Here is a 26443-nt window from a genome sequence, read left to right as displayed (position 1 = left end):
ATAAAGAGATTTGGAATGGAAATACTAATGGACCCCTAACTATAGCTGGGGTAGTGGGTACTACTGGAAGAATTTTGACAGTTCATTACCAAACCTCTGACCTCACTACCCTTAATCATCCTTGCTTGTCAGTGACAAAATTGGTTGCTTATTGTCTTCTCCTGCCCCTCTTTCAGATGACTAGCATTTGAGAATTTCACTTATTATTTCTTGTGTATTAAGACCTTCAGCATAGTTTGGTGGGTAAACTAGTAAAACCATTTCCGCCCTCTTTGAGAGGATGATGTGTTTTGTTCCTGGTGCAATTGAGGCAGTTACTAAATGGTCAGTTATAACTCTTCAAGGAATAAGGATAAACTGTGAACACATTGTGGTTTTTCTTTTCAGATATACTGTTTATTAACTGCTGAATTATGTTATGCCTATGAAGCACAAAACCAAAGATGTGGACTAGCATTGTTTTAGTGTACAATTATGTACCGAGAACACTCATCATGGTGATCATAATACCTTTAGGATACAGGGAAGGTAAATCCATAAGACTCTGTGCTAGCATTTTCAGGACAAAATTTCCCTAACTTGCCCACAGGATGGGTGGTTTAAAGAATGCAATAATTTTTGTAAAGAATTTTGTCAAGGGTGCCTGGATAGCTCAGTTGGTTAAGCATCTGCCTTCAGCTGAGGTCACTATCCCAGGGTCCTGGGATCAAGCCCCACGTTGGACTCCCTGCTCAGCGGGGAGCCTGCTTCTCCCTCTGCCTGCCTCTACCCTGCTTGTGCTCTCTCTCTCTCTCAAATAAATTTTTAAAAATCTTAAGAAAAAAAGAATTTTGTTACCTAGTTTTTTCCCATGTGTAGAAAATTGGAGGTGGGATAATGAGAGAGAGGGGAGAGGAAGAGAAATAAAAATTTAAAACTAATGAGCTGGTACACTGAGATATTAGAAAGCCCGGGACTGTTTTATGGGTTGTTGTTTCAGTGGCTGAAATTGACCACAGAGCCATATATTTTGCCTAACCCTGTCCTAACTGGTCACACAATTTTGCTCTTTCTAATGTGTTGAATCATATGAAGTTGCCATTTTTATAAGTGAGAATTGTATATCAGAAATTTTCTATGGTTCAACCTAATACATAATAACATGTAACACTGTAGGATGACTACAGGTGTAGAGAGGGGTGTGTGTGACTGTGTGTAAAAGATGGGAGGGAAGAAATGGAAATTCATGAGCATTTTATACTCCCTGGAGGTACTCCAGCTGAAAACTGCTACTCTAGCCTGTGGTTCTAGACATTCAAAATCAAATACAATTAATTGCCCTAGTATGCTTTCCTACTTCCACATTAATACACTTGGAGACAGTTTATGGGGTGGCTTAAAGATTAAATCATGTCTAACAGAGATTACCATTGGGGATAATAATCTGAAGTGACGGTGTCTGCCAAGTACAGCAGAAATGGCAGAGACTGAAAACCAATAGGGCATGCCTATACTTGCACCTACTTTTGAGGAGTTAGGGGTGTAACATGGATATAGACTAAATAATCTGTGAATTATTATTTGTCTTTAATTGGTTTTAGGATGTTTCTAGTAGAATATTCAGGCTGTGCTGATTTGATTTCTGTTGTCTTTCGTAGACGAGCTCATCTGCGCCTGTGTTTAGAACGCTTAAAAGTTCTGATTCCACTAGGACCAGACTGTACCAGGCACACGACACTTGGTTTGCTTAACAAAGCCAAAGCACACATCAAGGTGAGAATTTCTTTCATATCTGTACACGATTGTCTCAGCCCTTCTTTCATTCTAAGCAATGATTCCTATTCATAAACATCAGCTAGCTTACTGTGCCCTCCTTAATAACTGACCTCAAGAGGAATCTTTCTGAAAACTTACCAGCTAATCTGATGGGAGCAACATAACCTGATTAAACTAAATTGTTCTGACAGCATGGCCATTTGAGGAGCTGGGAATACTAGGAAAATCACAAATTACTCTGCTGATCGGCAGAAGGAAGGCTGTTGTGCCCTCTGGTGGAGATGACTTTATTTGGCTGTGTCCCTCAGTATTTTTCCATCAAACTACAGTGCAGAGCAAGTTTCTCTTTCATGGAGATAATTTTACAGACTTCAAGAATTCCATACTGTTCTAGTAATGTAGCATTTGTTACGCACAAAAAAAAAGTAAAAAAAGAACTATTTTTGATGTTTAAAAATATGTATTTACATATGTTTTTATATACACACACATATATACTTGTATATTCATTCATATTTTCTCTGCCAAACAAGAAATCTTTTAAGATGTTAGGCAGAAATGAATTTTATTGTTTGTACTGGACTGTACACAAGTATCATTTTATCATTTTAGAAACTTGAAGAAGCTGAAAGGAAGAGCCAGCACCAGTTAGAGAACCTGGAACGAGAACAGAGATTTTTAAAGCGGCGACTGGAACAGCTGCAGGGTCCTCAGGAGATGGAACGAATACGAATGGACAGCATTGGATCAACTATTTCTTCAGATCGTTCTGATTCAGAGCGAGGTAGGCAGTTTGCTTCTTCCCTAATAAAATACTAAGCATCCCTGTATCTAAATTTAGGCAGGGTAAGTTGGAAAGCACTGTATTTGCTTGCTTCTCTTTAGCCAATACTGCACCATTCTAGATTTTGTGCAATCACAACATTGTCTAGCAATGCCTGAATGAACCATAGAACTTTTTTTCTTTATTATGTAGGTATGTATTTTTAACTTTCCATTTTGAAACAGTTTTTTTAAAAGATTTTGTTTATTTATTTGAGAGAGAGAGACAAAGATAGTGACAGAGAACATGAGCTGTGAGGAGAGGGAGAAGCAGGCTGCCTGCTGAGCAGGGACCCGATGTGGGACTCAATCCCATGACTCTGGGATCATGACCGGAGCTGAAGGCAGACTCATAACCAACTGAGCCACCCAGGTGCGCCTCTACTTTGAAACAATTTTAAACTTACAGAAAAGTTTTGTCTTCTGTAGAAAATTGTAGAGTTCTCATATACTCTTCACCCAGGTTTCCCTACTGTTAACATCTTTTGTAGACATAATATAAATACTGCAACCAGAAAATTAACATTCATGTAATATTATTAATCTATAGACCTTACTCAAATTTCACATTTTCCCATTAATGTCCTTTGTCTGATCTAGAATCCAATGCAGGATCCCACATTGCATTAGATAGTTCCTCAGTCTCTGTGATCATGACACTTTTCATGAAGAGTATTTTCCAATTTTATACAGTGTCTCTCAAGTGTCTAATGTTTCCTCATTATTAAGATGAGGTTATACATTTGGGGGGAAGAAATATCACAGAGTGATGTCGTGCGCATCTCAATTCATTGTATTAGGAAGATACATGATGTTGATATGTTTTGTAACTGGTGATGTTAATTTTTATGTCTGTTTTTTAAAGTACCACACCCTTCATTTCTCTTTCCATCTGTCCCAGAGCATTTGTCTTTGGCAGGATGAAAGACTAAGAATCAACCAAAAATTTTGTTTGAATTTTAATGATCTCTTCACCTAAAGCTCCCACCACATCAGGCCTTATAGCACAAAAGATCCCAGAGGTGAACTCTCATGATTTTAAGCTTAATATTAGGGAAAATAGAGCTCACGAGATCTTGAGGATTCTAAAACAACGCGGGAATTGTTTGTAAAATTTCTTTTGACTTTTTATTATGGAAATTTTCAAACATACACAAAAGTAGAATAGAATATTGAATTCTCATGTACCCATCATCCAGTTTGAACAGCTGACAACATTCTGCTATTCTCGTTTCATTGATTCTCAATCCCCTCACCCTCACCGTTTTTTCTGGAATGTTTTAAATCAAATCCCAGATAACATTATCCTTTTGTCCCTGAATACTTCAGTATGTTTAATAAATGAGACTTAAAAAATAATCATAATGCTGTTATATGCCACAAAACTAATAAAATCAGATAATCTTATTTAATTTCTAATACCATCGATTTCTGATAGATTTTTCTCAAAGATGGCATTTTACCATTGATGCGTTTGAATTGGAATCCAAACAGAGTCCATATTGCATTTGTTTGTGCCTTTTAAGATACTTCTCATCTGTAATAGTTTTTACTTCCCCACTTTTTTCTCCCCAGTGTCGTTTGTTGTAGGAATGGAGTCATTTTGGGGCACCTGGGTGGCACAGTCAGTTGAGCGTCTGACTCTTGGTTTGAGCTCAGGTCGTGATCTCATGGTGGTGAAACCAAGCCGCATATGTTGGGCTCTGTGCGGAGTCTGCTTGGGACTCTCTCCCCCTCTGCCCCTCCCTACCCCCAATGTACTCGCTCTCAAATAAATAAATCTTAAAGGAAAAAAAAAAAAAAGGAACGGAGTCATTTTTCTTATAGAACTTCCCCTAGATTTGGCTGATTGAATCCACATGGCATCATTTAACATGTTCTTCTGTCCCTCCTATATCCTGTGAACTGGTTGGTGGATCTAGTGGCTTGATTAAATTCAGGTTCATTTTTTGAAGCAAGAATATTTCGTAGGTGGTGCAGATACATTTATGCAAATGTTCAACCTTTCACTTAATAGTTTTAGCAATCATTAATGATGGTCCCCATTATTATTTTTTTAGGTATTACAAATAGTATTTTCTACTTCTGTCATTCATTTTGCATTTATTAACTTTTTTATAAAGAACAACATTTCTTCATTAACCTTTTTGGTTATCCTGAAATCAAGTCCATATAAGGGAAGATGGAATGCTTTTAAAAATTTTTTGTGTTGTTTTTTTGTCAATTTTCTGAGTAATGAGTTGGTGTCTTAGCAACCTCCAGAGGTTAACAGGGTTTTTTGTTTTGCTATTTGGTTTTGATTATCTTACAAACTCATAGGTTTTCATGTTTTGAATGTGTTCTAATCCATTGTAGTCTTTTTATTCTTTTTAATACTCAGATTTCCCATATTCCATAGAAGTATTTCAAGTTGATTTTTGATCCCTTTTAACACAACCCTAGGAGTCTTTGGGTTTGTTATTTTTGTTGTTTTGCTGTGTAACTTTGTTTTTATGTGGCACTCAGTACAGAGGCAGCAGCAAGAGCCTCAGGGACATGCTACATATATGAATGACAGTGAGGTGTAGCAGGAATGACCCCGAATTAGGAGGCAGACCTTGATCCTGGTCTTTCTTCTACTGGTTACTAGCTGTGTGACTCTGTCAGGTCTGCAGGCTTTAGCTGCCCTCCCTGCTGTTAACTCCTCCTTGTACCCACCCCACCTCCAAATTTGAGAAAGAGTATGTCTTCATCATAGTTCTCATTTTTTTAGTAGTCCCATGTGCTGCTAGTACCTCTTTCCCTGTTCTTATGTGGAAGCCCTCTTTCCCAGTATTACAGGGGACTTTTAGTTCTATCTCTAGTTCATTTGGCTGGAGCAGTCTCTCCTTTTACTTTGTTATGACTGAGTACAGCAAGCTCTTTTGGATAGCGTGTTTTGATTCTGTTTTCCAGTCGTAGGTTGGATGAGTATTCTGTGATACCGGGAAACACCAAATAGCCTGTGAAGCATTATGGATGTAAAACAAATAGTTATGAATTCATAGGATTGTTTGTACAGCTTGTTTGGACAGATGCCTGCATTTTAGAAACAGATTTCTAAAACTTTTTGAAGCAACAAGCCCTTTTGAAAATTATACTCTTTGAAATAACTTACTCTGTCTTCTTAGGCTCAGCAAGAATGCACTTTTCCTAAAGCAATTGTGATCAGTGTGAACCCTTAGAGTCAGTGCCAAATATGAAACATCAGACTTTGAGCTTAAAAGAATTGAAGAAACTTGAGTTCATTTGAGCTGTTATGGGAGAGAATGGTTTTTCAACTGCCTTTTGTTTTTTAAAATGTATATTGTGATTTATTGGTGATTGTGTATGTAGTATTTAACAAATTATCTGTTGATAGCTGGTCATATATATATTTAGGGATTTTTTTTTTTAAATCATGTTTGACTTTTGAAGTAAAGTTAAATACCATCACTGAAATGTCTTTACCATAATCTTTGCTATAGATCTTACTATAATCCATAGACTTTTCAGGCTCACACCCTCATTTCAAGCTACATTTGATACGAGAAAATTAAATCGAATTGAAGACAAATCCCTCAGAGTTCACTCTATAATAACTGGCTTAGTTTGGTTACTGCATAGTCAGAGGTCTTTATGATGAATCCTAGAAGTCTGTAGAACTGTGTAGAATGAGACTGCCAAAGGCAAGAATAAATGGATACATTTTCTAGTTCACCTATACTAAGTTGATGCCTTTTTCCCTCTTTAAGGCAACTCTGATTAATAAACAACACTGAGAATTAGTTTCTAGTTTAATGCAGAACAGATGTTGTTAAACCACTTGGGGTTGGGATCTTTTAATATTAAGCACTAATTCCCAAATAGGCTGAGTGCTTTTGGTGGGAGGTCCAGACGGACTGGCGTCAAAGGCTTTAGTAAACTTGCTGATTGAGACCACCACTGGATACCAGACATTCCCCTTTGCAAAATATATCCCTGTGTCTCTTCACCTTCAGTTACTTCTGTTCTCCAGAGATCACTGATAATAAGCTTGGATGATAATTACTTTACACTACAAAAAATAATGACTTTTTTTTTCTCATTTGTTTTTGAAAGTGCAGATTACTAATGTTCTTCCTTTTTTCTCTTTGGCAGAGGAGATTGAAGTGGATGTTGAAAGCACAGAGTTCTCCCATGGAGAAGTGGACAATATCAGTACCACCAGCATCAGTGACATTGATGACCACAGCAGCCTGCAGAGTATTGGGAGTGACGAGGGTTACTCCAGTGCCAGTGTCAAACTTTCGTTCACTTCCTAGAACCCAGCATGACATAACAGTGCAGGGCAAAACATTCACTGGGCCAATTCAATCCAAACAATCTCTTAAATTGGGTTCATGATGCAGTCTCCTCTTTAAAACTAAACAAAACTATACTTGAACAAAAGGGTCAAAAGACCTCTATTTAAGCAAATACTTAGCAAAAAGTGGGGCAGAGCCTCCCCAGCAGAACAAATACTCATAATATTCATATTTGAAAATCACAGTTTCTAATGGCAGCAGAAAACTTGTGTGAAATTTTCTTGATTTAGTTGATTTAAAAGAGAACATTGGAGATTCTGTCCTCTTTTTCTTCTACAGTTTGCTCATAATACAATGAGTAGACACATTTGAATGGGGTTGTGAACCCTTCTTCCTGAGTTTTATGGTCCTAAAAACAAAATCAAACCTATAGTAATGAGAAGACAAGATAATCAGGCATTAACTTGGATAGCTAAAGAGCTATTAAAACTCAGCCTGGGACAGCTTATCATGAAGCCTGTGGATGATCAGTTCTTGAAAAAACAAAACACAAAAACAAGCTCATTTCATGCTCTGCAAAAGGAGAGACTCCCATGAAGCCTTTTGAAAGGGATCACCATGCAGCTCAGCTTTCTGTTGGATTCCATGCTAAGCAAGCTAACTTTATCCTGCATTGTTAGCAGTAGGGCACCCAACCACCAGCTCAACAGTCAGCCGCCCTTAGGCCCTTGGGCAGCATGGGGGCAGTCTGTGTATGACAGCCTCTACCATACAGGGCCTATGAATTCGGATTGAGGGGCCAGAAGGAAAAAGCTCTCCATGCCTCTGTGTCTGCGTGGGCCAGAAGAATTGTGCACGCAGATTAGCAGGCCAAGGTCTGAGCCACGGCAGCATTTTTATTTCAGATTTTGATAACTGTTTGTATGTGTTGAAAACCAAAATGACATCTTTTTAAAGCTTGTCCATAAAAAACATAGATGTCTTTTATAGTGGAAAAACACATGGGGAAAAAATCATCTATTTTGATGCAGCATTTGATAATGATAAAACACCTCACACCTCTTTATAGTGCACAAAATGATTGAGGTCTGGGCTAGGTAGAAAAAAGGTCAATGCTGTTTTTATTTTCTTTTAGAATCATTACCTTTTACCAGCTTTTAACCATCTGATATCTATAGTAGACACTATAATACTTAACATAGTTAAGTTCGGCACTTGTCTCATTTTATTGTAAGGATTTGCTTCCATTTTCCTACAGGCAGTCTCTCTCCTTCCTCACAGTCCCACTGTGCAGGTGCTATTGTTGCTCTTACCAATATTTTCAGAAATGTTTTCTGTTAAGTGAAATATCTTTTCTAGCCTGCACTTTGATGTCATGTGTTTCCTTCGTCTTTCAAAATCCAAGGTGTTCCCTCCCACCCCCCACCCTCTCCTTTACCCCAGGAAGCCTTCTTGGACCCCTTACCCCTGGCTCTTTGGACTTTGTATACTTTGAATAATTTAACTACCCTTAATTACTTAAAAAAAAGCTTTATGATTTTCATAACTTATTGCTGATTTTAATGGGTTGTTAATTTCAGTCCTGTAGTTTTATTTTGTTTAGATAGGGCTGGGCAAGGAAAAAGAAAATAAAGACAACCATATTTAGCAGTGCAGTTGAGTTGTGTGTGTAATGTTAGACTATCCTTTGTAAGTAGCACTTTAACAGCTTTCACTGCTTCTATGTATGAAGTGTACCATCTTGGTCATACACAAGGTCTCAGCATATACTTACTTGTTTTTGTGCTCTTCCTGTGCCTCCGAAAATATTTTATCCTTAACTGTGCTATGTTTGAGTGGAAGAAATTCTTTGAAGTAGATGTGTGAAAAACTGCATGCCTTTAGAAGCCCATTATTAGAACTCGCTACTTCAGGTGCTGGGGACTTAATGAAAAACATGATAAATTCATTTCTCTGGCCCAGGTAAATTATTTCTGGTTTCACTTATAATTACTCCTGGCTGGGTCAAAATGTTGCTCTACATACTTGCTTACTTTTGACTTTCCCAGGGGAGACAGTTTTAAGACTCTGCTAACTACCATGGAAAGTAAATGGAAGCCAATGATTAAGCTTCCCTTTTGTTATTCCCATGGCATTCACTTGCAACTTGCCTAGGGCTGGAATTTTGGACTTAATTCAGGAGAACTTCAGGTGCTGCCATTTTGTTGTATATGTACAGGTTGGTGGGCTGGGAAGCCTTTGTCACAAATCTATAGTACCTATTTCAACTGCCCTCTAAATTACTCCTTCCCTGGGTTTGTTTTCCTTGTGGGAGGGGAGTGGATTGTATGATGAGTAAGAAGTATTAATTTTTTAAAAGACAAATCGACTTTGAAGATATAAAAGTTAATTGCAAGAAATAAAAATTGTGAATGAAGAATACCCGAGTGCTTTTTGTACCACCCTTCTCTATGAAGGAAAAAATATGAGCATCCACACCTTGAGAAGCAACTATCTCCTAAATGTTTAAGTTGATCCTATTTCAGTAGTCCGGAACTAATGGGAATTGGAATCATTGCCATTTCCTGTTCTATAATTTAAACAGGTGCCTTCTTGACTGATGACTCCACATAACCTAATTGCAGATGGTTTAATGTACCCGATAATCTTAACTTTTTCAGGTAGGACACAAAGCCATTTGTTACTATCTGTTCTTAATAACTTTTTAGGGCATCCTTTTGGCTACAACTATCCATTTAAAGTGAAAATAAGTCTGGAAGTTCCTGTTTAGTCCCCACCCACTAACCTGAGTTAAGGCACCCTTTATGTAAAATGCCTGAGTACTATATTAGTAGATAGAGGTAAATCTCATTTCAGTGTGTATTACCAAAGAAGAGTCTGAGGAAGTCAGACTGGAGTTTCTAATTAGAATAGGTATGAGAACTCTGGTAGAAATGCCTTTTCTAGTCCCCATGACAATGACAGCTTTTAGCATTATGAGGGGATTTTAAAAGGCAGAATTATTGAGGCAAATTTCCTAACCTAAGGCCACACTCCCGCCTCGGTCATTTCTCAAGAGAAAATTGTTTAACCTCTTGAGGAAGGTTCTTTTGTAAGTTTGTTTTCTTCCACTTGAAGAAGCAGTAGCTGCCTTTTTTTCCTTTTATTATCCTTCCATCTTAAAAATTCCATACTCCCTACCAACAACAGCATAATGTAGGAAGAACAGGGTTTTTTGGGTCACATTTAAGTCCTCATTCTAATATTTACTAAGGACTTCGGGCAAGATACTTAATTTCTTCATGGAGCCCATTTCCTCCTGAGAAGTTGTTACAAATACTACCTCTATCTAAAAAGGTTGTAAGGATTAAAACTGATATATGTAAATCCCCACACATACTCAACCTAGGAGTTTGTAGCACCAAAAGAAAAATAAGAGGTTTGTACTTCTCCTTTCTCTGATGAATGCAACCTTCTAATTTCTTCATCCTTAATCTTGAATTTTAGTTATTCTGACTCTGGGTCTTGCAGAAAAAGACTATTTCCAATAAAAAAAATGGTTCATTTTTACAGAATTCAATGACAGGTTATACTTTGTAAGTCAATTTTGATGTCCTATAGAATTTTTTAAATAAAGACTTTATAAGATTGATGTATCAGTGGTTTTAGTGATTACCTGGTCTTTCTAAAAAAAAGACTAACCTGAGCTTGAGTCTGTTAAGCACAAGTAGTAACCACTGCCTAATGCCCTAGTTAATATTTAGTGCTGGCCTTGCCAAGAAAAAAAATCTTGGCCCGTGTACTAGATCGAATAGGAAACTGGTTTTCTTGCGGAATACACCTGATTCTTCCAAATAATAAGTGTAGTTCAAAATACATGTACTGGCTGACAACCTCACTTCTTGGTTCTGTTTTACTTTTTATACCATCATAAATTATTAAGGGAAATGGCTTAGATGAAGCTCTTTTAAAGTATTGCCAACTAACTTCCTATAGTTTTGAAATTTTTTCCATTTCCTCAAGCTCTTAGCTCTTTGTTATAGAGGAATGCTTGAAGTCTTTATTGGGAGGGCTACATAACTGGGATATTTATCTCAGATTTTCACACCAGGGCACCAAACAGCATTGTAGAAACATAAAAGCCGTAAGATATCTCTAAAATGCGTATTAAAAATACAAATTTAAGAAGCCAGTTGCTTCTAAACTAGCAGCTTTATCACACTTTGAAAACTATGTCAACTAAACCTGACAGTGCTTTTGGAGGGAAAAACCTGGCAAAAGAACCAAAGGGATACTTACTCCTTCCTCCATACTTCTGAGCAATGAACAATTGGACAATTACCTTCTATTAAAGACTAGCCTAGCTGGAGGTCTCAGGCTTCCACTCTAGTTTTCCCAGGGTATAGAGTCAAGTGTCCTCCAAGCCTGAATTGTTTCTCTGGTCAGAAATGCACTGCATCTTGCTAAAGTGAGTACAGGGCTTGAAAGGGGGAAAAAACAAAAGCACATCAGTTTTCACCAAGAAAGGCAAATCATGAGCCAGCAAAATAATAAACATGACTTTGGGCCTCAAGTTGAGAAAGTAGCTCTTCAAACAAAAAGCAACCTTTTCTCTTAACTATGGCTTCTTCAGCTGTGATCTTAAGACAGTAACCGGGAAATCAAATTACAATTTTAATAATTTCAGTAACTTAAGTCTGTACTGGTTTCATAAAAGTGAACTGGTGAAGTGCCTGGTGTAGTAAATTGTCTGGTTTTATTTCCTGGGAACTGAAAGATTACTTTATCCAAAATTTGGTATTTTTAGCTAGTTCAGCTGTCAACTACCACAAGCCCAATAGTATTCTCACATCTGCTTTACCCTACTCAAGGCCACAAAAGAACGACCTTTACATATACATAGCTGAAAGGCAGAAAAGGCAATTGAAGAACCTCTCAGAACTCTAACACCTTCATCTTATATTTTCGTTTACTTTCTGTTGGCTGGGTCAAGACAAATTCTTAGAATGCCAATATTAGTCTCTGTACCTTTTAAGGTATTTAAAAACATATCTATACATAAAAATCATAGTATAAGGGGATTCAATTACTTGTGTTTTTGTTTAAACTATGGTATTATCTGTTCTACTGCCTGCTATGTTTTTCCTCTCCACTGTAGTAAAAATTCAGTTTAACTTGCAACTCAAAAACCCTAGATACGAAGAATGTTTACATTTACTGTTGAACAGGTAAATTACCATTTATACTGGTTGCTTCATAGTATACAACAAATAATACAATTCGGCAGATATTTATTGAACTCCAAAGATTTTAACAAATATAAAACCTTATTGGTTTTAAGATTTTTTTTCTTCTCTCGTCTTTCAGTTAAATGTCCAAGTTGAAGCAAACAGCCAAACCAAAGCTCCAAAAATATATTTTGACTAAATTTGTGCAAGTGACATTTTTCACCTTTTGTAATTACAACCTACAGACAATTTATAAAACTATGATTTTCATTTGTTACTGGATGGTTTTCTCTTGCTATTTTTTTTAACATTTATTTGAGAGAGTGAGAGAGCACATGCACAGGAGTGGGGGAAGAAGGAAGGGGTAGAGGGAGAGGGAAAGAGATCTCAAGCAGATTCCAGCTGAGTGTGGAGCCCCACACAGGGCTCGATCTCACAACCCTGAGATCATGACCTGAGCCAAAATCGAGTCGAACCCTTAACCCACTGAGCCACCCAGGTGCCTCTTCCCTTGCTATTTTAAAGGCAGATACACTTAGCATTAAAACTGCATTGTAATGGAAACATACTCAAATGCACATAAACTGACAAAGCATATTAAAATAATGACTTATGACAAACAGACGCATTTCATTTTGGCCTGATGCCTAATCTTAATAATTGTGCTAAGGAAATTCCCCGTAATTCTTTCATTTCAAAAATCAAACTGTTTTTACATTTAACCTAAAACACGGTTCTAGGCCCAGGGATGCACATCAGAATCACCTGTGGTGTTTGTCAAAAACAGACATACTTTGGCCTAAATAGGTCTCGAACAGGACCCAGATCCAGGAATCCCTCTTTTAAGCAAGCGTTAGGGTAACTTTATTATAACCTGTACTCCTTCCCATCAGAGACACGCCCTAAAATATTCTAATATAAAAATTTAAACTTCTACTAGCATGTACTTAATATGTAACTTTGTTAATTTGACAGTTCAGGAGTACATTTATAATTAGGGGCTTCAAATCGTGAGCAATGGGCATTGTTATCCATTATAACGTGCATTGTCATTGCTACGGTTAAGAAAAAAAGACAAGTCACCATTACCACCTGCACAGTAAATAGCAAACACTTCTACAGTGTTTACCATGTCAGGTATTCTACTAAGCACTTTACACATATCAATTAACTCATCCTTACAATGTAATGAAACCGGTATTTTCATTCTACAGCTGAGAAAGCTAAGACAAAGAAGAGTTACGCACACAGGTAAAAATGAGGGGCCAGGATTCAAACAGCAATCTGGCTCCTGAGTCCTTGCTCTTCCAATATGGCCTTTCTACATGTTAATTAAAAAAGCGTTTTGTTGTTCGTGATACTAACATGTAAAATGTAATTATTTGGGAGGTATCGGGACTGTTCTTTCCTTGAAATGATCAATAACAAAGTCAAACGTCAAGTTTTGAGAAGATCCATGCAACCACAGCTACTTGGGGGCTGTACGTGACTCATGTGATGAACTCATTCTGAGTTTCAGAGCTTCAAGACTCCCTTCTTGACCGGGAAACTGCATTAAATTTTATAGCAGTGTTATATATATATATATATAACAAAGTGTCATATTTGGTTTTAGAGTATTGAACTTAGCCACCTACATTTGTAACATATCACTGGTATCATGCTTCTCATGAAAGCATCACTCTAGGAGATAGGCACTCCATCCCCCCAGGGATCCTTTGTTTAGTCCAGAAACACTCTCGACACTAGGACTTTTCAAAGGGCCACATCTAGGTCTTTGACACGGGCATGCTATACACCTTTTTAAAAAATGTTTTATATAGTATGGTCACCGTTATTCCTTTTCTCTCTCCTGCAAAGCCCATCCAGGAAAATTAATGTGCAGAAAGGAAGGCCCTTGGGTCAAAGGAGATACAAGGCCCAACACAAGAATCTTGCCTATACAAATAACAGGTAAATTACTATTCCAACAACATACCAAGGTAATCTCACCAAAACCCATTCGTGTGGTCACACAATTGTACCAAATTTCTTTCCAAGTGCTTTTGAATTTAAAGGGTTCCCTTGCAATCCTTTGAAGATACCATTATTAGTTCTTAAGAGATTTGTTACACTACTAGTAACGACAACAGTATATTTTTAGTTCTTCAGGCTAAATAGCCCTGTTCTGCTGTAATTTGTGCCTTGTATTTAAAGAAGACTTCACCTTTCATTCTGTCCTACATGCTCTACCCTGTGGCCATAAATTGTAGGAAGGAAAACTGATCCTCATGGGTTGGGAGGGAGATGAAGAGGCAAGATAAAGAATTTTATTTCTCATCACTGTCCTCCCTAAGTTTCAATTTGCCAAAATACTTAAAAGTCATTAAAATTTTTATTTTCTTTTACCAAAATGTACAAACACCTCTATAGACAGCACAAGCCCTTAAGATAAAAATAGTTTGTCCTTTAGGATCCAATTTGTTATGTCTAATGTAAGAAGTACATAAGGATTTATTGAAACCTTTATCACATAGTCAATATTCTCTTCTGTGGAAATGATGAATGCAAGCAAAAACACTGAAGCTTAATCACTCTATCAATGCTGCCCCTAGGATTTCACCACCCTTCTGGTAACACACCCTGGAGATTTTAAAAACACTTTATTTAATAAAAGTTAAACATACAAAAACTGAAATTAACACATACCCTAAAAATCACCATCTTCCATTAATAGGAAGACACTTTACTATGCATATATTTGGCTTAAACTCAACTCAGAATAACTGTGATGTTCACTTTTACCAACAAATGCTGACAACTTGATCTAGTTAACAAAAATTACAAACAGCTACATGAACATAATATACAGGGAAATTATGGTCAGATTAATGCACAAGAAATACAATAAATTTTTAATGATGAAACATTCAGTACTCTTGTTCATTAATTTAGCCTTGGGTTTTTTTGTTTTTTTTTTTTACAAAAATAGTATCTACACTGTATACAGGGCTATACATCAGCTTTTTGTTTTCTTATATAAACATTACACATCCAAAAAATGGTACCACTACCGTAAGGGAAAAATCAACATGTTTAAAAAAAAAAAAAAAAAAACCTTAGAAAAGGAAGCTGGTCATAAACATGGTTCTTACATAAAATTAAAACTCAATGAAAAAATTTTAAGAGCTGGGTCAATTTTAGAGATAGCCTAATAGGCTTAGGAAACAAATTATTGAAGGAAAAAACCTCAAAATAAAGTTTGCCATTTTAAATTAATCAAATTAACCTATTTTTAGGCTTAATTAGCAACAGCTAGGTTTAAGTTGAAGGAAAAAAAAGATCTCTTTAGCAGGTTTGTATTTTGCCTCGATGTTCCAGTGAATTGCTACAATATGTGGCAAGTTCAAAGCATCTGAAAATTCCAAGTTAGAACTTTACCAAAAGTACACACCATCATCCATTAAGTAAGGGCCTGATATTAGGAAGATCAACAATTCATCTAAGTGCCGTATTTATGCAGCATCTATCTAGAAAAGTTGCTTTATTCAACAAACTTTGAGGAAACTGTGGTAGTAGTAACGAAAAGCTAAATGAATAGCAGTTATCAAATGCAATTTCTTCAAGTTTCGTTCTATTGAAGTCAAACAAGGACGACAATGGTATCTTCCTTACTCATCTAACAAATAATTTACCTTTAGAAAAATATAAGGATAAAAAGGTAAATGTAAAGCCCTGCAGAGATGAAATCCAACAGTTTTTCTGATTATTGAGGCATCAAATGCCTGACATTGTATTTAGAGGTATCTTGATATTGTGTCATAGGTTTATCAGCAATTCCACAAGTTCCTACTCCAACTTTTCCGGTTACACTCTCAGGTGAAGCAAAAATACTCCTTTTTACCTAGTGGAAATGAAACAAACCATTCTGATTAGTTTTTTGGGGAAAACATTTCCAAAATACACTTAAGAAATATAGTACACATCAAGGGAACTGGAGTGCTCTTTTAAATAAAATCTACCAGTGATGCCCAGCATAGAAAGCATGTTAACAAAGCAGGTAGGGTTCATCACACTCCCTCTAAGTGGTATGTAAGGTAGCAAGCAGTTTTTCAAATTCTAGTTTATAGAAAGGTAAACAATCTAGGTCTTTTGTAATTTCTGATACAAACTCTCTCATTCATAATGTATTTGAGAGAGACAGTGGCTAATGGAGATGTTTTGCTATAAGCCCAACAGAAGATTAAAGAGGATTCTGAATTCAAGATCCAGTTATGTATTTTTTTAAACGTATATGCCTCCTCTTTCATTTTAAAGTTATTTTAATGACAATTACACTTTTCAAATTTATGAAGTACAATAAACAGATTTACCTACCTGGCCTTTTTTGTTTTTAGAATAGGCTCTGTTGTTGAACTGTTGCCATTTAACCTTCTGGTCCTCTCTTTCCTGCTCAAGTTCTTTTATTCTCTGTGCTTTTTTCAAAGCTTTCTTCTTTTTATATTCACGCTGCTGGGCAATCATTTCTTTTCTGTGTGGATATAACAGCTAAATGTCAACTCTTAAGATTTAATAGATGATTTCCTCAAGAGATATTTAGCAGTACAAAAAGCAAAAACAAACAAAACAAAACAAAAATATCCGTAATAAACTTACACATTACATGAAGAGAAGCACTAACACCAACAATGCCAATCACCCAGACTACTAAGAAATGTTACTTGAAATACACAGCATCCCTGGAAGCTTTCAAATCATATCTGTAATCTATTACCTATTTAAATCAAATACATTTTTTTAACATTTTTATTTTGCAGAGAGTGCGCACGTGTGCAAGTGGGGGGAAGAGCAGAGGGAGAGGGAGAAGCAGACTGCACTGAGTGCCTGACATGGGGCTTGATCCCAGGACCCCAAGATCATGACCTGAGCCAAAATCAAGAGTCGGTTGCTCAACAGACTGAGCCACCCAGGCACCCCTCAAATCAAATATTTAAACTATGACTTTTTGATGTTTACATTGCTTTTGCCAGGTGCATTTTAGAAATGAGTTTTAACATTAATAGTGTTCTAAACCTTTATCCATTTCTAAATGGACGGTTAGCAAGCTTAATATGCTGCATTTAGAAAAGAGATGTAATGCTGATAAAACTATTTCATCTAGGGGCGCCTGGGTGGCTCAGTCGTTAAGCGTCTGCCTTTGGCTCAGGGCGTGATCCCGGCGTTCTGGGATCGAGCCCCACATCAGGCTCCTCCGCTGGGCGCCTGCTTCTTCCTCTCCCACTCCCCCTACTTGTGTTCCCTCTCTCGCTGGCTGTCTCTCTGTCAATAAATAAAAAATCTTTAAAAAACAAAAAAACAAAAAAAAAAAAACCGATTTCATCTAGACAGGAAAAGCACAGCAGCATTAAGGGGAAATCATAGCTTAAAATTCTTAAAAACAAAAACTGGGGTTTTTAAAAAAACACTCCTCTATACAGGATCAGGGCCTACAGCTCTCTCAATAATTTCTGCTCAGTGTACATACTTTCTCACCAAAAGGATGAAGAGGTCCTTTAAAAAGAGGCAATACGATCTAGATGCCTCTGTATCATATAATCACCACTATGAAGCTAAGTGTGGCTTTTTTACACCGATGTCAGAGACTTAAAAACAAAACAGAGATGTTACATTGTTCTACAATCTGATTTTCTCATTGGGATACTCAGGTGATATAATTTTCCCAAGTTCAAATATATTTATATATTTGTAGCAACTTAAGTTTTAAAAGCTCACGACAAACCCAAAAAAGAGAAAACTGTGGCAAATATGTGTAAGTTAACCAAAATATTGTTAATTTTACCTCTTAAATACCATTCAAACCATACACTTCTCTCCTACTGCTGCTTCCTGGGTTCAGGCCACATTATCTTACATCTGGATCACATCAGTAGTAGCCTTCCCTCTGCTGTCAGTGAGTATTTGAAAGCTCGATCACATCCTATCTCTTCTATTTGAAATGCATCAGTGGCTGTTAAGCTCTTTGTGATCTGGCCTTGACCTCTCTAACCTCTTCTCTCGTCAAAGCACCCACCTTTAAGTCCCAAGTTTTTACCACAGGAATTTGTTACTTCTATGTTCCAACCTTGTTTTCTTTTTCAAAAGTAAACATTTACTGAACTCTTACTACATGTCAGGAACTGTGCTACATGCTTTATAAATGCTAACATTTAATCCTTACAATCCTACAATGTAGATACTATCAACCCTGTTTTACAAATAAGAAGTTAAGAAGTTTGCCCAAGGTCATACCTTCAAGTTCATTCATTACCTGGCTAACTCCTTTTCTTTTCAAATCTCAGTTAATTTTTTTTTTTTTTAAAGATTTGTATATTTGACAGAGAGAGAGTGTGTGCACACATGCTCACACACAGAAGCAGGGGGAGCAGTAGAGGGAGAAGGAGAAGCAGGTTTCCCATTGAGCAGGACGTCCGATGCGGAGCTCGATCCCAGGACCCTGAGATCATGACCTGAGCAGAAGGCAGACGCTTCAACTGAGCCACCCAGGTGCCCCCAAATCTCAGTTTAGATGTTATTTTCTCAAAGACATTTGCCCTGATGACTGAAGTGCAGTATAGGTATCTTTTCTTTGTTCCCTTAAAGTACCCATTATGTTTCCTTCATAACTTCTATACTTAACTAGTTAAGTGTTCCTTTAATTTTGTGTTTTGTTCTCTGGATTATAAACTCAATCAGGACAAGGCCAAAGCTGGTTGTCTTCACTGTGGTGGAAACCCAACACCTGGCTTAGTGAGGTACATAGTGTCCTCTTAATAAATATACTGAATGCCTAAGTGGGCCTAGGCATACACATACAGACAAGATTGATCCTATACTGCTAATCTTCAAAATAACGGTGAAGAGTATTATAACCTTTTTACCCTAATCTAACCCTGCATGGATTTTGCAGACTACCTCAACTACCAAAATGGGGAAGATTACACTTAAACTGCTAAAGTCAAAATCACTTACTTTGACATGGGTTTGTTGCCACTGTCCTCCTTTGCCTTCCTTCCTTCTTCTACAGGCTTGAGGTTCAACAGTGGGGTCACTTCAGCATTGCCGTAGCCAGCAAAGGTGATTGCAGCAGTGCCGTTTTCTTCATCTATCTCCTCGATCTCCGCTTCATAACACCTGTAAAGATATCATGACTGTAAGCAGGTGAGTAAAGGTTTAGTACTCAGCCTATAAGACTTACACTGCAGTGCTTCAACTATTACATGTGTCTCAAATGGAACTTCTGTCATCAGTTGGCTCTTTAGTAAAGATAATACAAAACAGTGGTTGGAGTTAGCCATCTACTATCAAAAAAAGAGGTCCTAATCAAAATATTGTCATGAAAATCTCTTATATGTCTATTAAGTGTGCTTTAGTCAGTCTCTTTGAGAAAAGATATTTTTTATAGGAATAATTTCAGTGTATGTGTTTCACCTAAGTCTTAAGACAGCCAACCATTCACTCAATTTTCAATCTGAGGAAAAGATTAAGATTATTTAAGCTATCCGTTCTTTTTCCTCTGCTTTGATTTTTCTCTCCTCTAGGATCCAAGCCCTTCAGCTGCCCCAAAATGTAAATCTAAAGCTAAAAACTGAACACTGTATTAGTGGTAACCACCCAAGAATCAAATTGGCTCTACGAATATATTGACTACATAGAAAGATTAAAACAGGGTAGTTCAAACTGAATAAAAACTTCTTACCATTGTATTTTATTATTTCATGTTATAGTTAGAGGTTTTTTCTACACTTACTGTCCATCTTCACTCCAGATTGCCATACACTTGTCTCCTACTTTCCATGAATGAGTGGGCTGAGTAGAAGCAAAACTGTCTGAACTTGCAAGAGTTTCAGAAGGTTGAGTTGATAGAAGGTCTTTGGTTAGTTCTATAACTTCCTAAAAAGAAAAAACAAAAACCATAATATTATTTTTATAATTCGCTTATCACCTACTTTCAACAGGTTTTCAGTTTTTGATGACGATAGCTCTCACACCATACACCATTTATTAAGTACACTACACATATTTATTTGTAGTTCATAACAATACTATCATGTAGGTACTATGATTATCCTCACAGAGAAACTAAGATACAGTATTTTATACAGTGGTGGAACTGGGATTTAAACCCGGACAATTGCCTTTCCACTTATTAACCTCAAATACTAATAAAAAAGGGTAGACTTGAGCTTATACCATGCATTATTTCTTTTTTCAAGTAAGCTCTAAACCCAATGTGGGACTTGAACTCCCGGCTCTGATATCAGGAGTCACCTGCTCTACTGGCTGAGCCAACAACGCTGCCCTACCATGCATTATTTCTAAGTGCCTATTTTAGCTACATAGATCTAATATGAGAAATAGTCAATTATGAAGGACTAAATTAGGTTCAAGATCATTTTTATCTCATATCTTGTCACATATATTTCATGCACCTGGACTGTTTTACAGGGCATTATTTGGCAGTAGTATTAACTCTCTAGTCAACATATTCTCTCCCCACCCGTCAAAATAAAACAAAATAAAACAAAACCCAAACCTCTTGAAGCAGCCTGATTAGTAATAAAAATGTTCCTGCTCATACATATTTCTACTAAAATACTATAGGCACATATAAAAAGCCAGTAGTCTTCCTATTCATTTATAATAAAACTTGCCCCATCCTGGTAAGCAAATTACCAGGTTAGATTTAAAATATTCTAAAAAGTACATGAGCACAGCTTCATTTAAAAGGAAAAAATAAAATTTAACACACAGGCAGGCAATACCTTCCTGTGTGGCAAGTATTTTTTCTATTTCAGGCTTATATGTACTGGCTTCATTCAAGGGTGTTTGGTAGGGTTGGTTAAAAAACTTAATAGTACGAATTGATAGACTGTGCTACCTATTCGCTATATTTTTACTCTGATGAAGACCTATGTAATGCATCACCTTATCTGATTCATTTTAAAAACTTGCATACCTGCCCCCACTGTTGCCTATAAAACACCTTAAAACATCACACTGTGTTTTGGGAGAAAACGTAGCAAAGTTAAACTCTATAGTGAGTTTCCTATGGCTCCCCCTGAAGTTTTATAGTAGTAGCTCTGCTTCAGCAGCCAAGAAATTATATATTACCTTTCTCCTAAAGATTCTAGATCTTCATGGCTATTTCTGAAAAACTAATATCTGAGCCTTCAAAAAAAAAAAAAAAAAAAAAGGAATATTAAGCCCTTGGGAGAAAGGCCAGTTTTGTGAATTAAAAAACTAGACCAACTCAGATCTGAGTTAAGAATTCAGTAGAGTAGTATCTTTAATGAGATTTTATTGGGTGCCAAAGAGCCATTTAAATACCTTTTAATTAGACAATCCTTTGCAAATAAAGCAAAGAACTTCCACATAAATAGATCATGTACTATACAAAGAAGGAGAGTAAATTATCCAGTCTTGTTTTTAACTAACCACTATTAGGGCCAAGAATATAACCCAGTAAGCCTGACTCAAGAGCCCATACCATCCCTATCACTAAATAATTCCATTTAACTAAAGCACAAACATGATTTCAACATTTGTAGGTCTCAGGTTTAGACCCCTACCTCTCTTAGCATAGAGCATCTTGCCATTTTATTTTCATAAGGAAATACATTTTCTCCAAAGGGTCCTGAAAAGCTGTGCATGTTACAATTTTCAGAGCCCTACACTAAAGGATTGGATTTTTAAAAAATCCAAAGCATTTATTCCTAGTAGTCCTTTCATTTTGCCATGTTTCACATACCCCTCCCAACAAGCTATGAAGACCCTTCTCAATGTTTTCTTTACATGTGCATACGGACCAAAGTATTAGAGAAACTATTTTATGTATGAGGGGGTTCTTAAAGGTACATACCATTAATTACTTTTCCTCCCCCAAGTCTGAGTTCTGAAACTGCTCCTTCATCGACAGATGGGCAGCAGTTACAGTAATCGGCAATTCCAGGAAGCATCAGATGTTGTGATCTACATATCAGCAGGTCAAAGGGTGCACTCAAGCACTCTGCTTACTGAAGGAAGGCGTTTCGGGGATGCAGAGAGCCACTGTAATATATGAGACAAGTGACTTGACCCCTGCCTCCTTTAGAACCAGTTTATTCAGCAAAACAGCCTAATAAATTGACTATTTTTGTGATTATCACAGACTGCCTGGGGAGCTAGTCAGGTAGCTAGCCTAGATCTTACTATACCCACTTTTTTAAGTGAAAAAAGGCAATTAGGACTTCAGTAGATCAATGTGCTGCCTGCTGAGTAACTTTATTCTATATGAAAGACAGTACATAAAAAAGATAAACATGGAAGGCTTACTGGCAAAATGAAGTCACTGAAAAAATGCAGAAAAGCATTTTGTCATAAATGAAAGGGCAAACAGATTCATAACCGGGGTAAAGACATTCCACTAAAGGAACACAAAACAAAGGAGGCCACAAACTCAGTCATCAGTCTAAACAAGTTTTCAGCAAATATAAAAGGCAGAATTAAATATCAAAGGCATGAGGTATATATCCCAGAAAACAGAGAAGAGATAAAAAGGAAAAATATTTTGAAAAAATCCATGATAAAACAGAAGCTGTAACTGTAATCAATGGAGACAACAATCACTAGGTGGAAGCAAATATTCAAACACTTTTCAAAACTATCTAATCTTCAATGACGCCTTCTATCTTTGAGTAATTTTCAGTTCAAAAGAGACCTGTATCTAGCAAACCGAAATGACAAATGTTTTCATGACAAAATAAGAGGAAAAGAAACCGTGATCAAGATATTGGTCAGGGAAAACATTCTGTATTATTACTATCTGAAGTTTTAGAACTTAAGCTTCTAAATATGTGCTATCCAATATGGTAGTCACAAGTGGCTACTTAAAAAAAATTAAAAATTCAGTTCTTCAGCTCCCCTAGCTGTATTTCAAATATTCAGTAGTCCCTAGTCGCTGCAGTACAACACAGTGGATATAAAACATTTTCATCACGGCACAAAGTTCTACTGGACAGTGCTCTTTTAAATGGTTATAGAAGAGGATACTTCACAGATAAATGACCCCCAGATCCTTATTAACTGAACCCTAAGTAAGCCATTTATGTGCTTACTTCAATGCCTACCACAACAGTCTCTCTCCCTACGATACTTCCATTATAGACCGTGTCATAGTAAGGCAATTCTGCCTAGACTCTTGAAGTTTATTCTAGAAATATTAAAAAAAAAAAAAAAAATGTTTCAACCTTCACTCCCAACTTCCCCTCTACCAGTTCTACACATATCTTTCTTCCAACTGCCCAGATAGCAATATACATAATACCACAATGTTTTATTTTCTTAAAAGAAAAAAAGGACTGCTTTTAAGGTGGTAAAAGAAGATGCATGCCAGAATCTCTCTTTGAGGTAAACAGAAAGTTGGCCTGGGAGTGGGAGAAATTGCTCCCCAAACATCTTTTTAGTATTGACTAGCACTCTCAAATTCACTGGTCTGACTTCTACATACTGAAGAGGGGTCCTGTTTTCTGTGTTTTTAAAAATTACACACTATTGCAATTTCAGGCAAGTTTATCCTAATTCCACAATTTGAACCTGAAAATATTCAACTCATTTTAATTATGCCCAGATAAACTCTTTCAAAGTTCTGAATCTGGACCCCATTTCAAATAAGTTTCATTTATTTGCAGTTCTAATATCCCTAAAATATTAATTTTAATGGGCAAGAGGCTGACAAAGGGAAGGAAAGGATTTAGATAGGATAAAGATGATTCTGGTTTTGTACCAAATCAGTAAAGAAAGACCATCAAATCAAAGCACGTTTTAAAACTTTCAAAAAACCAGGTTCAAAATTTTAAGTTCTCAAATTTATTAAAATGAAGTGATACATATGTACATATATACAGTATTTTTATCAATCAACCTCATGTTCTGAGAAACAACAGATATTTACCATAAGGGTTTTATGCTTGTCTTGAAACCCCAGTGCAGGTTTTAAAAAGGCAAGTCTCATACCTACTGAACCTTCCCGTGACAAATTAAGATCTCCTTTCCACACCCATTCAATTTAACTTCAACAAGTGTCAACAACTACAATGTAAAATCTAGCCTTAAATTCAAACATTATGTAGCATTTAGGCAGAAAACAAGTATCTCTTTATATATCTTCATAATATGTTTTCCAATACAAGATGTTTACCTGCTAGCTTTGAAACACACACACTCTCATTTCATTTTCAAAGAATCTTGTGACATTAAAAAGAATCTTAATCAGGTTATATTTTTCTCATTGTTTTTATCATTTATAAAATGCTTCCACATTTGTTTTTTCAATACCAATAAAACAAATTAACTTTTTTTAATTCCATGTATTTTTAATTAACTCTCAAACTAAATTTCCTTTGCCAAATCTTTAAAAATAAAAGCACTTTCCACTGTAAAGTTACATGTACCTCTTCTCTAGAAGGCTTGACAGAGACATCTAAATTCAACTTATTTTTAAAAATTATATGAACATACAAGATTTACGTAAGAACAGTGCTTTACTCATTTTAATGTCTATAACTGAGGAAGCAACCCTACTTCTGTGAGCCATGTTCATGTGCGTATACACATGTACACACAAGGGAGGATAGTGGAAGAAACACTCCCCTCCAAATGGTGCTTTGGATTCTAAGCAATAAATTATTTGAAAAACACAGAAATACTTTTTCCAAGCAATGTAACTATTAGTGACCTCTTATACTTACTTGTAAATCTTTCTTTAATTTTAGCAAATCTTCATTTTCTCCGTTTCCAGACAATGCAGCTTCAACTTGCTGGAGTTGAGCTTTGTAGCTTGCCAGCTGCTTTGCTAGATCCTCTGACATCTGGGGAAAATAAAAAGAGTAAGACCATGAAAACTGAACCAAAAACTCCATAAAAGTAATTTCCCTGTCTGCCTGACTTAATCCTTACCAGTTTTGCTCCCAACTCCTTAATATAATTCATTGCTGCAGCTTAACTTATACTGTTACCTTTACTCTTAGTTCTGAGAAAAGCTGTGAGTCAAATCCAAGCTTCAAGGGAATGGATTCCGCAGATTATAAACTCATTTTGTTTCTGTGTGGAATTTATCAGACAAGAGCTAAGACAAAAGGAAAAAGGAGAATTTCTAATTTTCTTTCAACTCCTGTAACAGGTCAGACACTGTATTTGGCTCAATTCATAGGGCTGTTACATCTTCGCCAGGAAAAAAAAAAAAAAAAGCACGAATCTGTTGAAAGAGTTGAGACTTAAGAAAAAATATTTTTAAGCACTAAAGAATACTTCCAAAACAAAATATAAATGGCTTTTGGATTAACTACATAAATAATACTCTCTACATGAGCTATTAATTAGGAAGTGTGTTCAGAACCTTTCCTCCAAGAGCAAAAATATTTCACTCGGTCACTTAAATATTGCCTATGCAGCCTCTTCATTAAAGAAAACACTATCCCATTTAGGCATTCTAAGGAGCGTTGCCTTTCACCCCATCTGGCTCATTCTTCTCCGGAAAATAAGATACAAGAATCCTTTCTCGATTTACAAAGCAAACACGCGGGGTTTCCAAGGACCCTTCTGTCTTACAATTCCCGTCCGACCACAGCCTATAATTTGGAAGGGCTCCAAAAAGGCTAGAGCAAGCTAGGCACCCAACACCTCAAAGCCCGCCACAACTGGTCGATTATTTCAGAACTCGAAATTCCAACACAAGCTCCAGGGAAACGGAAAACACAAACGGAGCGGACCCCAGCAGTGCCGGAGCCTCACACCCCCAAACGCGCTCCGCGCAGAACGGCTGAGGGCTTCAAGAGGCCTTCCCATCCCTACCCCACCCGACCGGTTCCCGGCTTAGCCCAGGCCGTCGCCACCGCCCGGAGGTCCCAGCCCCGTCCGGAGCCGCTCAGGGCCCAACTCCGGGTGGGAGAGGAGGCCGGGCCCCTAAGACTCTTGCCGGCGCCCAGGTCTCTCCGATGCGGCCCGCTGCTCGGCCTCGGGCCTCCGCTTCAAGGAGAGGCCGAGGCCCGGCGAGGCCCTGCTCTCTCCCTCACCGGCGTCGTTACCTTGTGTGGGGCTGGGGGCAGGGCAGCAGGAAGGGGTTGGGGCAAATGAGCCCAGTGGTAGCGGCGGCGACAGAGGCAGCAGCACCAGTAGGAAAAATCTCCGCGGCAACAACAAGGCCACTCGGTCCGAAATGGGAGAACTCGGTCTCCGATGGGGGGGGAGGGGAAGAAAGCCGGGAATTGGAAGGAGGAAAAGACAGAAGCGGGTCAAAACTCGCGAGAGGTTAAAAGCCTCGCGAGACCTCGCCCTACCCACGTGATGCCCAGCTCTCTCTGGCCGCCCACACTTACTCGCTCT

General features: G+C 37.3%; 2 protein-coding genes across 4 annotated transcripts in view; one reads left to right on the top strand and one right to left on the bottom strand.

Moving 5' to 3' along the window:
- The window catches only part of MXI1 (MAX interactor 1, dimerization protein), an 86363-nt gene extending 77084 nt beyond the window's left edge, over nt 1–9279 (top strand). For both annotated transcript variants that reach the window (XM_045803076.2, XM_045803077.2), the window contains exons 4-6: nt 1638–1752; nt 2368–2539; nt 6715–9279. In XM_045803076.2, coding sequence (XP_045659032.1) covers nt 1638–1752; nt 2368–2539; nt 6715–6878 — 451 coding nt within the window. In that variant the 3' untranslated portion in view covers nt 6879–9279. The remainder of the gene's footprint in view (nt 1–1637; nt 1753–2367; nt 2540–6714) is intronic.
- Nucleotides 9280–14542: 5263 nt separating this feature from the next.
- Nucleotides 14543–26332, bottom strand: SMNDC1 (survival motor neuron domain containing 1). Of its 2 annotated transcripts, none has more exons than XM_045803078.2 (6): nt 26146–26332; nt 24811–24930; nt 19833–19975; nt 19055–19216; nt 16424–16577; nt 14543–15950 (listed from the first exon to the last, which is right to left on the bottom strand). In XM_045803078.2, the coding sequence occupies exons 2-6, from the start codon at nt 24928–24930 to the stop codon at nt 15813–15815; spliced, it is 717 nt and encodes a 238-aa protein (XP_045659034.1). In that variant the 5' UTR covers nt 26146–26332; the 3' UTR covers nt 14543–15812. The 2 variants fall into 2 exon arrangements, with proteins under 2 accessions (XP_045659034.1, XP_045659036.1); XM_045803080.2 differs by lacking the exon at nt 26146–26332 and adding an exon at nt 21945–22132.
- Between the last annotated feature and the right edge of the window lie 111 nt (nt 26333–26443).

Source organism: Ursus americanus, chromosome 6 (assembly GCF_024610735.1).
Source record: "Ursus americanus isolate L20-20 chromosome 6, mUrsAme1.1.p, whole genome shotgun sequence".
Classification (NCBI taxonomy): Eukaryota; Metazoa; Chordata; class Mammalia; order Carnivora; family Ursidae; genus Ursus; species Ursus americanus.
Note: the sequence above shows the minus strand (reverse complement) of the source record. Positions and strands in the feature narration are given on the sequence as shown.

Coding starts and splice junctions, on each gene's coding strand:
- SMNDC1 (XM_045803078.2), bottom strand. CDS start 24,930: ATGTCAGAGGATCTAGCAAAGCAGCTGGCAAGCTACAAAGCTCAACTC. Junction 19,217..19,832: donor ATCTGGAGTGAAGATGGACA/GTAAGTGTAGAA, acceptor ATATCTTTACAG/GTGTTATGAAGCGGAGATCG. Junction 16,578..19,054: donor GGCAACAAACCCATGTCAAA/GTAAGTGATTTT, acceptor ATATCCACACAG/AAAAGAAATGATTGCCCAGC.